Source organism: Anas platyrhynchos, chromosome Z (assembly GCF_047663525.1).
Source record: "Anas platyrhynchos isolate ZD024472 breed Pekin duck chromosome Z, IASCAAS_PekinDuck_T2T, whole genome shotgun sequence".
Taxonomy (NCBI): Eukaryota; Metazoa; Chordata; class Aves; order Anseriformes; family Anatidae; genus Anas; species Anas platyrhynchos.
This window is the reverse complement of record NC_092621.1, coordinates 63,815,428-63,828,940: the sequence shown is the minus strand read 5'-3', so window position 1 is coordinate 63,828,940 and position 13,513 is coordinate 63,815,428. Positions and strand designations below refer to the sequence as shown.

At 38.1% G+C, this 13,513-nt stretch overlaps 1 protein-coding gene across 1 annotated transcript; it reads right to left on the bottom strand.

The window, feature by feature from the left end:
• Nucleotides 1-2,294: 2,294 nt before the first annotated feature.
• On the bottom strand, nt 2,295-4,612 carry LOC113840306 (uncharacterized). The gene is made up of 3 exons (XM_072031646.1): nt 4,531-4,612; nt 2,721-3,775; nt 2,295-2,555 (listed from the first exon to the last, which is right to left on the bottom strand). The coding sequence occupies exons 1-3, from the start codon at nt 4,610-4,612 to the stop codon at nt 2,475-2,477; spliced, it is 1,218 nt and encodes a 405-aa protein (XP_071887747.1). The 3' UTR covers nt 2,295-2,474.
• Between the last annotated feature and the right edge of the window lie 8,901 nt (nt 4,613-13,513).

Genomic DNA, 13,513 nt, shown 5'->3' with positions numbered 1-13,513 from the left:
ACTATCAGAACAATTCTGTACTATCAGAACAATTAGGAAATCAAATCTATTGTGATCTAAGTTACTGACAAGTGTTAAATGAATTCCCTCCGTTCCTATTTGGCATGGAAGAAATGGGCACAGAAATGACTCATTTACCCTAAATATGTCTCTGTCACCTTCTCAGCTCCAACACGATTCTCCTTTTCAGCTTGACCTCAGTGTAAACTGTGAGTCTCTGTTAAGTGTCATGCACCAAGTGTCAGAAGCGACTGTGCTCTGACCAAGACTCCCTGTGCTAGACAAGCTATGGAGAGCAGAAATCTTTTTGTAGTGGTCCTAGGAGAAGGCAGTTTATTTGGCTGCAGCTCTTCTTAGAACACTAAGGAAAATCTATTCCTCAAAGGCTGCATCTCTAGTAGATGCTGGGATGGAGCAAGAATGTAGTTTTGCAATGAATCTCCAGTCATCACATTTACTCCATGCAGCTGGAGTTTCAGAGAGGATTAGTGGTACTTGAATGAATGCTCTCTCTAAAGAAACAGATCTGTTTCTGTGAGAGATCTGTTTCAGGTGCAAAATCAATGTATTGCAAGCCCGAAACGGGAGATCAAAAGCCAAACTAATCACCTGTTCTACAAAGAGATCTGAATGCAATTTTGCAGGCATTTTCTTCCAATGGTGCCAAATGAATCTAGTCCAATGCTCATATACGCTGGAACCACATGACGAATACGTAAGGCCTTTAGCCTTAGCTGCTTTGGTCTACTGATCTTCTCCAATTGGACTGTCTTGCTCGTTACTGTACCTCCAAGGGAACAGAACACGGTTTGGATAAATTCACAATCTAGAAAGAGCTCCGGCAGAAACATAGGCATTCCTTGCTACCATCATCACAGAAGGTGCAGCAGCCACAGGGCCGCTTCATTCATTCACTCACGCACAGAGCACCAAGAACAAATCCTCATTTGTTACAACAAATACTCATTTGTTGCAAAAATAGGTTATTGCTCCATCCCCACATCTAAGTAGATGCAGCCTTTGATGAAGAGACGTTCTTTAGTGTTCTAATCAAAGTCATTGCTTATTAACTGCTTTTAAAAAGAATACTAAGATGAGGTCTACAATTTACAGCACAGTGGTTGACCCAGACATCCTCAAGGGTCTGTCCCAAAAAGGTTATTTTGTTGCATAATTCTCGAAAACGCCAGGAGGTGTCATCTTGAATTACCTTACGTAATCACCTTAGACTAATCACCTTATTACCTTAGTCTTTCCCCAAATGTTTTCGTGCTCAGTCTCAATTCCTCCTGCCTCATTTACACACATAGAGCAACTAAGATTGATTCAAGTGCATCCTTCCCCTTGGGAGGCAAATAAAAGGTCTAGTGCCTAAAACATTCTTCTTGATTTGTTCTAGTTGCTTGCACCAAACTGTAAGATGTTGCAAATACTGGTTTCCTAAATGTGTTAGCTCTTCTCCTTTGTCCGGCATTTGGTAAGGCCTGCCATCCAATATCTCCAAAGGGGCTTAGTTTGACCAAGTTTACCTAAATTAAGTTACTTTGGTGAAAAGCGCGTGTTTTCACCACAATGATATCACAACAACTCAGACTTTGGTGAAAAGAAGTTGCGATTTCTTTATGCGTCTCTCATGTACATGGGAAACCAGTCTTCATGACAAAAGTTTTGGAATCGCTGCCCTGGAATCCATTATTATTGTTATTATTATTGTAATTATTAAATAATTATTAAATGATGATTACTTATTAATTATATTATTAATTAATAATAATAATAATAATAATAATAATAATAATAATAATAACAAAAACATCATCATCATTATAAAACATGTGGATGTGGCCTGGAGGAAGCTGCGGCCCATGGAGAGCCCCCACAGGAGCAGGCCCTGGGCTGAAGCTGCAGCCCATAGAGAGGAGCCCACGCAAGAGTACTGCATGGTAGTACTGCTGCACAAACCTGTGCACCCTCTAGGCACTAGCAGCATGGAGATGGGGACACCCTGCCCCAGGGTCTGACCGCAGCAGCTGCACACGCAGCCCACAGACACCCATGCACGCAGAACAGAACAGAAGAGACAGCCCTCATCTATGAAATAGTCCTGAACAATTTTATTCAGAAGCCCCGTCCTCGGGACCGAAGCTGCCATCTGTGGGGAGCTCCCTGGTACTGTCAGCCTCACGTTGCTCTAGGTCTTCTGTGATGCAGCTGAAGCAGAAACTCCTGCGGAGAGCCCGAAGTGCTCTCCTGAAGAGGCGGGGCAATCGCGAGCGAGCCACAGCGTGCGGGAGGGCAGCGGTGCCTGTGGGGGTCAGAGAGCTGTACGTGAGGGGCTGGGATGGAACTGGGCATGGTCCTGCCTGCCCCCGCCACCAAGGCTTTCCCTTGGGGAGGGGACAGTTGGACATGGAGGGACCCTGTGCGTGGAGTGCTGCCAGCCTCCGTGCCGTGGGCTGGGATGGCTCCATACTTTAGGACATACCTGGCCCTTCCTCTGGCACCGATTGGAAGTGTGAGGAACACTGTGCACTGCTTCTATGCTCGGAGGAAACCTGCATGGGGAGAGAAAACCACAGCCCTGTGGGCCACTGTTTGGCCATGCTCCGGGCCCCGATGCCCCCGATGCCAGATGGATAAGTGATGAGGGGCCTCGAGGCCCACCGACAGGGGTCTGTGGCTTCCATGACTGTGGGACGAGGAAGGTATACCTTGCTTACCTCTTGCAGAAGGCCCCCAGCCAGGGGAGAAGGTGCTGCTTCTTCTTCCTCACATGCTGATGGGGTGAGAGGTGCTGTCCTGGCCTCCAACACAGGGTGCGCAGCCAGGGGAGAGGCTGAAGCTTTTCCCTCTTTGGGCATGCAGGCAGGGGGGAGCTCCTCGGGCCCAGGAACTGCGGCCATAGGAGCAGCTGAAGGCCTGGCATCTGCCTCACCAGATGGGGCAGGAGACGTGCCGGGCAGGACGTCGTCTGCTTCTGCCACAGCTTCTATCCTGGGGCTCTCTTCCCACTCTTCCTGAATGTCCTGCAGAATGGTCTTACTCGTTGTGGAGCAAAAGTAGGGAAGGCGCTGGCCCGCAGTCCTCACTGCCACCTCCTGCCTGCCCGATGCACTGGCTGCAGTGCTGTCAGCTGTGTCACCGTCGTCTGCTGCCCAGATCCTTCGCAACCTCGGAACCTTCACGCTGCTCGGCCAGGACTCGTTCCACCGGGACAACTGGCAGCCTTCCCTCTCCCCGCTCGGAATGATCTGCATTGCTGGCCGAAAGGAGGAGCACCCATAGATATCCCAGTTGATCTTGACCCGGTCTTTCAATGTCGGCGGTCTTTTCTGGCTGCTTGTGGAAGGGCCGGGCATAGCAGCAGCCAGGGGAGAGGCTGAAGCTTTTCCCTCTTTGGGCATGCAGGCCGGGGGGAGCTCCTCGGGCCCAGGAACTGCGGCCATAGGAGCAGCTGAAGGCCTGGCATCTGCCTCACCAGATGGGGCAGGAGACGTGCTGGGCAGGACGTCGTCTGCTTCTGCCACAGCTTCTATCCTGGGGCTCTCTTCCCACTCTTCCTGAATGTCCTGCAGAATGGTCTTACTCGTTGTGGAGCAAAAGTAGGGAAGGCGCTGGCCCGCAGTCCTCACTGCCACCTCCTGCCTGCCCGATGCACTGGCTGCAGTGCTGTCAGCTGTGTCACCGTCGTCTGCTGCCCAGATCCTTCGCAACCTCGGAACCTTCACGCTGCTCGGCCAGGACACACCAAGCCAGTAGGTGATGCTGGGAGGGCCTGTGGGAGATCAGAGTCAAGAGAGTCCCCACAGGAGCACGTCCCAGGCCGAAGCTGCAGCCCATGGAGAGGATCCCATGCAGGAGCAGGGGATCTGGGGAGAGCTGCTGCCTGTGGGAAGAGCTGCTGCTCATGTCAGATGGACCCCATGGTAGCGAGCCACGTGGGAGCAGTTCTTGAAGAGCTGCTGCCTGTGAGAAGCCCGCTCAGGATCAGTTTGGGAAGGACAGCATCCTGTGGGAAGGACACCACATTGGAGCAGGGGAAGAGAGTGAATATGGAGTGGCAGATGACAAAGTGTTACAGACTGACCACAACTCTTATTCTGCATTCTCCTGAGCTACCTGAGGTGAGGAGAAGGTGGATGATATGGGAAGGTGTCTTTAGTTTGCTTTTAGTTTCTTACTGCTCTAGTCTGTTAGTAACAGACAATAAATTATATTAATCGTCCTACCCCGAGTCTGTTTTGCCTGTGATGGTGATTGGTGAGTGATCTCCCTGTCCTTATCTCAACTCTTGAACCCTTTTCCTTCATACTTTCTCCCCCTTTTTCTTAGTGAGCGATCTCTGTGGTAGAGTTTAGCTCCACAAAGTATTGGAAAGATTCCTAGGGTTTTACAGATTGTGGACAAGTTATTTTAAAATACATTATCAGCAGCCATGAAACTTGATGAGAAGTAACTTCAGGTCTGTTATATTGGTAGATTCGGACTGATTGATTCTGGAAAATATTGCAAACATTTTCTGCTACTTACTTATTCTTTGACTGTCAATGACTCTATCAGAAATCAAATAAAGTATCCGTTGGAACTGGTATTTGACTGAGATATTTTTCATACTATGAAATCTTATTAGAGCCACTATATGTACATTTGACCATGGCAAAAAAAAAAAGTTTTTGTGCACATGCACTCACATGTATGTGAGTGTGTGTGTGTGTACAATTTCTGTTCTTTATATATGCATACAATTTCAATGTTTCAGGTATGTAGAAAGTCTGTATTTCACAAATCATTTAGACAGAAAGGAATCTCTGGAGGTTTGTCTCCCATCTTAGGCAGGGTCTGCTAGAGCAGGCTTTCCAGGATTGTGTTCCGTCCTGTTTTGAATATCTCCACAGCTGGAGAGTCAACAATCTGTCTGGGCAACCCACTCCAGTGTTTAACTACCCTTACAGTAAAGAAGTGTTTTTTGGTGATAATTTCATGTGTTTTACTCATTGCCCACTGCCTCTTATCCTGTCAGTGGGCACTGTGGAGAAGAGTCTTGCTCAATCTTCTTTACAAAGGCAATATTCCACAACATATCAGCCAGCTCGCTCAGAGCTCATGGGTGCAATCTGTCAGACACTTTCTATATAAGTACATTTAAGTTTTTTAAGTGCTTCTGAACCTGGTACCCCTCCACCTTGGGTAAGTCTTCCTTGTTCTAAAGTTTTACATGGCCTCAGGAGCCAAGGATATGTACAAATGGATTTAAAAATGCATGCATTAAAGAATTAACTGCTCTAGAACAGTTTTTTACTTTGTTACACCCACAGAAAGCTCTCTCATTTCACCATATTTGTAAAGGATGCCAATCAAGAATGAGAAGTTTGAACAACTTCAGTGTCTTTTTAACCTGAAGAAGGGAAGGCTCAGCATTCATTCAGTCATTATCAGACTTTTCAAGATCCCCTAGATTGCACCAGCTTTGCATATTTTCCTTTTTTTTTTTTTTCACTAGTACTTTAAGAAAGATTTCACAAACCTAAAATAGCCCGCGTACACAGAATATAAGCAAGGAAAACACATAATAAGGCATATTTCCCCAAATAAACCAAGGTAAAATAAACTGGTTATAAAATATATTTCAATTTATTTAATGCATTTAAAACTAAGTTGTGTTTCACCTTCTAATCACTGGAGCTTCAAAATTTTGGATTTCTTAATGTCATATGAAAAGAGGCCAAGTCTGTAAGGTAAACCCTGTCTCACATTAATATTAATGTGTTTGAAGGAAAATGAAGATTAATACCAGTCTCATAAAAATAACCGATTCCTAACCATTAAACATAACTTTTGCATTTTTTTTCTTTTTTTCTGTTAATGCAGATCAATACTAAAATATTATTTTTTTTTCTGCTTTTGATACAGTGATATAGAAGAAAGCAGAACAGAGCATCTGACAAGTACCAATTAGACTTACAGGTTTGAGTTGAGATAGGCCTGTCTACTCAAAATGAAATGTACAGATTACATTTCAATGCTTCACTGCTTCTGGAGATAAGATAGTTCACTTAGGTTTCTTCTGTCCCATGTTAATATCCATTTTTCAGTTTCACTAGAGGCCAGTCCAGCCGTAATACAGCATTTTGAAAATAGACTGTGTGGATTATTTTGAGTTGCTACTATCTGAAATGAGGTAAATCCAGAGATCTGAAGTATTAATATCAGTCCTTGAAGAAAGCCTTCTACAGCTTGTGGAAAAAAACAGAGTTGTTTAATGACTTGGAGATAGGTATTTCTTCCATTCGTTTCCACATCTCTTTCATTTAATTTTAATTTTGTCTCCTTTTAATTTTCATCAAGTGTTTTAGCTTCCATTTAGAGTAAATCACAGTTTAGAATATTAACACAATGATAGATTGGAAAGAGCTATATGTAGCTTTTTTTTTTTTTTGTCTTTATTTGGAGAAAGGGAAAAAGAAATTGAATAGAAATCACAGTGTCATATTGTTTATTTTCAAATTGCAGAAGAACTTTATATTGTAAAGTAGGAGGAAAAATTGAAAGCAGTACACATACATGTGTTGTTCAACAGCCACACACAGTCCTTATCTTGAAAACTAAAATGAACTGAGGAGTGGAGTGTTTAATAAAGTTAATATTTCCTAAGTTTCAGTGCTAGTATAGCTATGCAAAACACTTTAAGCAATTTAAATTAAAATAATAATAATAATAGACAATCTCCTAGCAATATGATCAAAAGCTTTTTCATAAATTGTCCTTAAACTGTCCATGAATTCTATTCTTCATGTGAAACCACATGTTACTTGAATAGCTACTGTTGCACTCATAGGAGGTGGGGCTTTAGGGCTGTCTAGATAGGATGAGTCCCTACAGTTCTTAAACCAAAACCCCGTGGGAAGAAAGATGTAACAGACTCTCTGAACTACAACAAAAAAAGTAAAGAGATAGCGTGTCGTTATGAAGCAAATAAACCACCACCATCACCACCAACACAACCAAACAGGGGCCACAAGAAAATTAGAAAGAGCTTGTTTCTTTTCCTTTGTTCCATGACTCAGGTAAGAAAGCAGTCAACTACGAAAACAAGATCATCGTAATAGCATATGCTATATGCTGTTGAACTTAATAATTTAAATATCTTTACCTTTACTCAGTTAAGAAGGTTCATTCCTAAAACTTTTTATTTAATAAAATTCCTACTTTGACAGTCATCTTGATATTTGGTCCACTGACCTAAAATTTGTTTCTGAACAGTTAGTTATTTTGCCAACTTGACCTTTTCTATTATGAAACATTTTGGATATTATTTCATTTATAGTAGTGGCTACAGCATAACGTGATATTTCAATTGAATATGACAGGTTTACTATGTCTCCTTCTGTCTAGGATACATTTTATGGACACACTGCAAAAGTTAATTTAAAATGTATAATAAAAACAAAACTGAGCAACTTTGTCACTGAGATGTATTAAATTGCTTCAGACAGTTACTATTAAATACAAATAGAATGTTACAAACTCCCATATTATGTATTTTTTCCTGATAAATTTTAATGAGTTGAACAATCAAATTATGCAGAATAAGTATGCTGTTGAAATGGAGTGAGGAAGCTAGGGAATACTTGACATCTGTTCAACAGCTGTGTGCTCATGGGGGTCTCAGGGTATGTTTTCCTGTGTCTATGTAGCTTTCGTTGACAGAAGAAAGATTGACAAAGAGTAAAAAGTAGATATAATATGACTGGAATTATGGAAACATATTTACATATAGAATTCATTTCTTGAGCAGTACTTTTAATGGTGTCTCCAAAAAACTTAATTTACAAGACCGGGTTAAAATGAACAAGGTAACGTCCTATAAGGGGAATCAGGTATTGGACTAAACTGAAATCTCAAATGGCTCTAGTTTTAACATAAGTATGAGATGACATATAAATTGAGCAAGGCCTGCTCAAATGAAAAATGCAAGAAAATTAGTGGGAATTAGGGTAATATATTTTTTTAATGTTCAGAAGTGTATTTATCATAACTGCTGTCTTTTAAATTTCCATTGAATTTATTCAGAACAAAAAATTATTTATGCATCAAGATGCATATGTCCTAGTTTCAGTAAACTGAAGATTTTGCAGTTTTGTATTCAAAATAACATCCTGATATTTTGACAATATGCTGTGACTTTTGAAAGGCACAATAAGATTTCAACACGGAGAAAAAGCTCCTGAAAATATTACTTCTCCCTAAGAAATATTTGTGAAGTGAAACACAGTCATATTTGTAAAGTTGTAACGACAAATCCTAGCCATTGGCTATATTTATGCTACATTATTCATGTGCAGGCTATAACAAGGGATACAGGTTGTCATTAGCAAGATCTCTTGCCTGCAGGACTTACATTAAAGTTTTGTATGGCAAGAAATTTCAATCAAGTCAATACAGAAAAGGTAACAGCTGTGCAATGGATCTTGCATAGTATTTCATCATAACTTCACTTTTAACCTCAATTGCATTGCATGCAATTCAGGTTGAAATCTAAACCGAGTATCTGTTGACTTTAACACTTTTCTAAGTATTTGAAATCAGATCAGAATTACAGCAATAACAGAATAATTCATGAATACTAGTCCATTTTAATGTAGTAAAAAATTAAAACACAAAAACAAACAAACAAAGAAAAAAACTTTAACCCCGAATACAATTCAGCTTCATTAAGCGTTAAACAAAAGAACCCTTGTAAGAGAATAACTGGAAAATACTATTTATGTTACTAATAATAGAACAAGTTAAATTTTAGGAAGGTGGGAGTCAAAGGAAAGAAATGTGATAATGGGAAAACAGATAAAGAAATGAAGGGAGGCATGGGATGTGTCATTATACTTATGAGAGTATCTGTGATGATTCTCAGGGTTTTTGTCTTATTGTCAGCTTCTAGTTTTTCCTCCATCTAGAGCATTTCATTCATTTCTATGGACTACTTGCTTTATTTTGATTATGAAGTTTTTGCATTACTATATTGTTAATCCCTTATATTAAAAAAATAGAAAAGAAAAAAAAAAAAAAAGAGGAGACTGGGAGATTGATTTTATCTATGCATCTCTGCCTGATATCAAATCTTGCTGATAACATGATAGATGACAACCTGGGCTCTTTTCACACTCAGTCAAATACAGTGGAAGAACTCATTTTAACAGGGACACAACCAAATCTGTTCTTGGTTCACAGGACTTCAGACTTCATCTCTATTGAAAATCATTTGAAGACACGTTAACAGAATCTAGAGTTTATAGAACTAGGGTTCTATAAAAGGCAAGAAAATGCAGTGAAATATACCAAGTCACTCACTGAAATCATGAGTATGAATACATGACTACGTGAATCATGAATACATACCGAACAAAATGTACCCATTTAACAGTAGTCCTGTGATAATGCCTTTTCACTCCTCTGCCAGTTCAGGGTGGCAGTTCTGGAGTTCAGAGGCATTTCTAATCCTGTATCATAATAATGAAGTTAATCAGCACCTGTGGAATCCCTAAAGAAGCCCTGGACTTTTGACATTTATATCAAATACACGCAGACTGATTAAAATGAAAACCAATAGATACTAGTAGAAAATAAGACTCGTGTTACTTGAATGCATGACTACATAATTCAACCATGTTTTCAATATATATACATATATTTCAATAACAAAGAGGACAAAACCATCAGGGTTTTTAGAAGTGCAGCTTTTAAATGTTTGACGGGTCAAACTCTTTTATTTTCCAGCAAGACATGTTAACAATACTTGCACGAAGGAAAAAATGAAATGAGGACAGCATTGCAATTCTAGCACACACACGCACACACAAAAACACAAAGAATTCATACAATATTGATGTCAATACTGAGAAAAGCCTTACTGTTCGTACTCCAGCTATATTGTTTTGTATGTTGAACTCTCATGAAATAATTACCTTAGCATAGCATAAAGATGGAGTAATAACTCTCCTGAGAGAAAATGATTTTCATTACCTACTGTTGGCAACCAAGGCATAATCTGAAAGTTTTTTAACATCACGGAACCCAGTATGTCTTCTGTTGATAGAGTTTTATACTTTGGAAGATGACCTAAAGTGATATTTTGCATCTTTTTTTTTTTTTAATTTTAGTTACATAGACATGAATAACATGTAATTCACAAATCCAGCAAAGCATTGTTTTTCCAAAACAATGAATATTTTAACGACTGTATTAAGGGATAAGTTATTCACACGAGTATTAACAAAGTGTAGCTGAAACACCTAGACTGGTGCAAATAATTCAATTCAATAAAAAATGAGGCTACAACTGTAAAGTAACATGTTGTAAAATGCTAACACATTTACTAATGCTGTGTTAATCAAATGTTCTATTTTTAGAGCTCTGACAGTGAATAATCACCACTAATGTTTTAATCATCTAAAATACTTGAAGTCTTTAAGCTGCTCTTTGTAATAGAAGTTCATTACCTTGTGCAGGAAAAATCTTTCACTACACTCGCTAAAGTGTACTGCCATTAAAAATGTGTTTAATACATTGATTTCAATTGCATGGTAGTTTTATATAAGATGCAGTATAGTTACATAGTGAAAGAGTTATTTTTTGTAAGTAACTCCAGTTCACAGAATTGGAAAGATGTTTATATGACAGATGCCTTTATTATTTTCCATTTGATGTTTTTTGTTTGTTTGTTTGTTTTTAATAACTATTACAATTCAGGTTTGATTCACAAGATTATAATTATGGTGGTGTTTTGTTTTTTTTTTTAATTTAAATTTTATTTATTTATTTATTTTCCAGTAATTTAATTTCTTTCTGGTCAAAAAGTATAATTGCAGTATAACTGTTCCGAAATTTCTGCTTGCACATTACAGAGCTGAATTGAATGTTTTGATCGCTTACAAAATTATTTATGGTGATGATAAGAAGCAAAAAATGAAAGAAAATCTAAAACTTTTTAAATATAAGAAATTATATTCATACATCTATTCTCAAATAATAGAGGAGTAAGAACAACTACACTAAACAGCAGTGATTATCTTCGAACTGAGTTGAAAAATATTTAACAGAACAATTAGATTGCTGTTCATCCATTGCTTCTGTTTTTAGATTGACAGAAAAGTTATACTGAATTAAGAAACTATCAACAAATGGAGGCTTCCTTTGATATTTAAAAGATCATCTTATCTAGACAGTCCATTGGCTAAAAAGTTTTATCAGAAGTGGCTCATCGTAGAATTATGATGCCAAAATCAGAGCCGCTTTATTTGTGTGGAAGACCAAATCGAGCTGAAGTTACCATTTATAACAGGGTCAAACAAAAGAAGTTGTAGTAGAAATCCAAAGCCAACTATAATATCCTTTGTCTGGAAAATTTATCAAGATGTTCCTGGAACTGCAGAGTGTTATATTATAGAAAAATAAATGTATCCTGCATCTTATCCAAAAGGCATCAAGATTTGATGCACTTTTATGTTGCACTTTTTAATGAGCAGAGAAAAGAGAGCATTTCATTTTACTCAAAACAAAACAAAATAAAACATTGTATTTGTTGGATTTTATTTTTATTTTTCTGCTGTACAAATCCCTTCTGACAGAATGAAAGCTAACACTGGAATCTACATCCCTCTTTGCATTGTATTGAGTGATACAATATTTATTGGGAATAAAAAAGTCTTCAAAAAGTGTCACATCTGTTCAGCTGTCTAACTAATCTTTCACTGGCAGGTTGACTATCATCTGCTCTTGTAAGTATCAGCTCATGAGCCAGAGGTTTCCACAGGATAAGTTTCAAAGTGAAATCATATTAATTATTTTTCCTGCTTATATTCATTTAAATTGTGCATCAGGTCACCATAGGTTTTCCAAAATTCCATTGAAGCAAGACCAACTCAACATAGAAGTATAGAAACATATCACATACACAGAAACAACTGAAAAATGTGGAAATGGACCTAAGCTGACAGGTGAGAGTACGTGTTTTAGCATTTAGTGGGAGAAGAGAGGATGCAGAAGGAATAAGAAGGGAGAAACAAGCAGCATATTAAAGCAAACTTGAAGTGATTTTTACATTATTTCCTAGTAGGTTTTCTTAAAGAGAATGTAATATAAGAAGATATTTAAATAAAAGTTGTCTTTCTTGACGGTTTTTTAAATTTCAGTTATTCGTTACTACTACTATTTTTTCTTGACATACTATAAATCACTTTGTCTGTCCACTAATAGAACATACTATATAGACCTGTGTGAGAGCTAGTTTTAGCTAAATGGACACTGCTGCTGGAAACCTTTGCATTTGTGTTTAATGGCTTATCATTATTATTTTTTTTTTTTTTTTTTTAAGATTTTACAAACACTCATTTCACCTGAAAACAGAAGCTTTTGAATCCTATAACATTTTTATACCGCATCATCTTTGATTTTTTTATTTTCATGGATACTTAACTCTTACTACAAACAAACAAACTACTGTCTTTTAGAATCTTAAAAGACACTAGTTGTATCTGTAGGTACCTAAATATCTTTGAAAAGCTTCTATCTAGAAAACTTAATTATAAGATTTCCCTTTAAATCTTGTACCTGCTTGAACAGACAGGAAAGATGACAAATAGGATTTTATTTTACTTGTCCAGGATATATTTCCATTTTGCTTATTTATTTCCAGTAGGAATTCAGAACAATACAGCAAATTGTCTGCATTTTTAAAAGTTCCTATAAAAACAAAACAGAAAAAAAAAAGCACAAAACATCACCACTGGCAGCAAAATAAAATAAAATAAAATCAGTATTGTTTGCTCATTTAACAACTAATTATAGCTATGATAAATGGCTGTTGAATAATGAAGTGTTAAATATATTCAGTGCACATAAAGAAGTGCTCCAGGGTGGGAAGGAACGTTATCAAAAATAATTACCTGCCAGTGGTGTCTCCTGGGAGCAAGTGAAATGACATCATGAATTTTAGATAATTTTTTTTTGCCTTTAAGATTGTTGTGAAAAATACAGAAGTCTTTACAGTAACAGGCATAATACATACCATATTTCTTGCATGTTTGTACATCAAGATTTTATTCGTTTTGGATTTCTCCCTGGTATTTATTAATAGTTGTTGTTGTAATCATTCTGATGATTTTATATTGATATATACTGTAGGTGTTTCTAGTTTGGGAAATGATTATTTGAATTTAAACTGATTAACACTTTAGGTATTTCTGTTGGTTCAATTTCTCTGATTGAGGCACGAGTTAGAAAAAAGTAAAAAATAAAAAGGGAATAAATGAGGTAGCAGAGATTTCTTTACTATTAAAATGTTGAATGAATCATCAAGACTCACAATTTGACTGGTGGAAACAGTACTGATGGTGGTGACTACTAATTATTAGGTGTTGATAGGTCAGGTAAAATGTTACTTTCAGCATTAGTTGTAATAAAACGAATCATATCTTGGACATTCTTCTCCCTCTTCATTCTGCAGCACCAAAGTCAATGA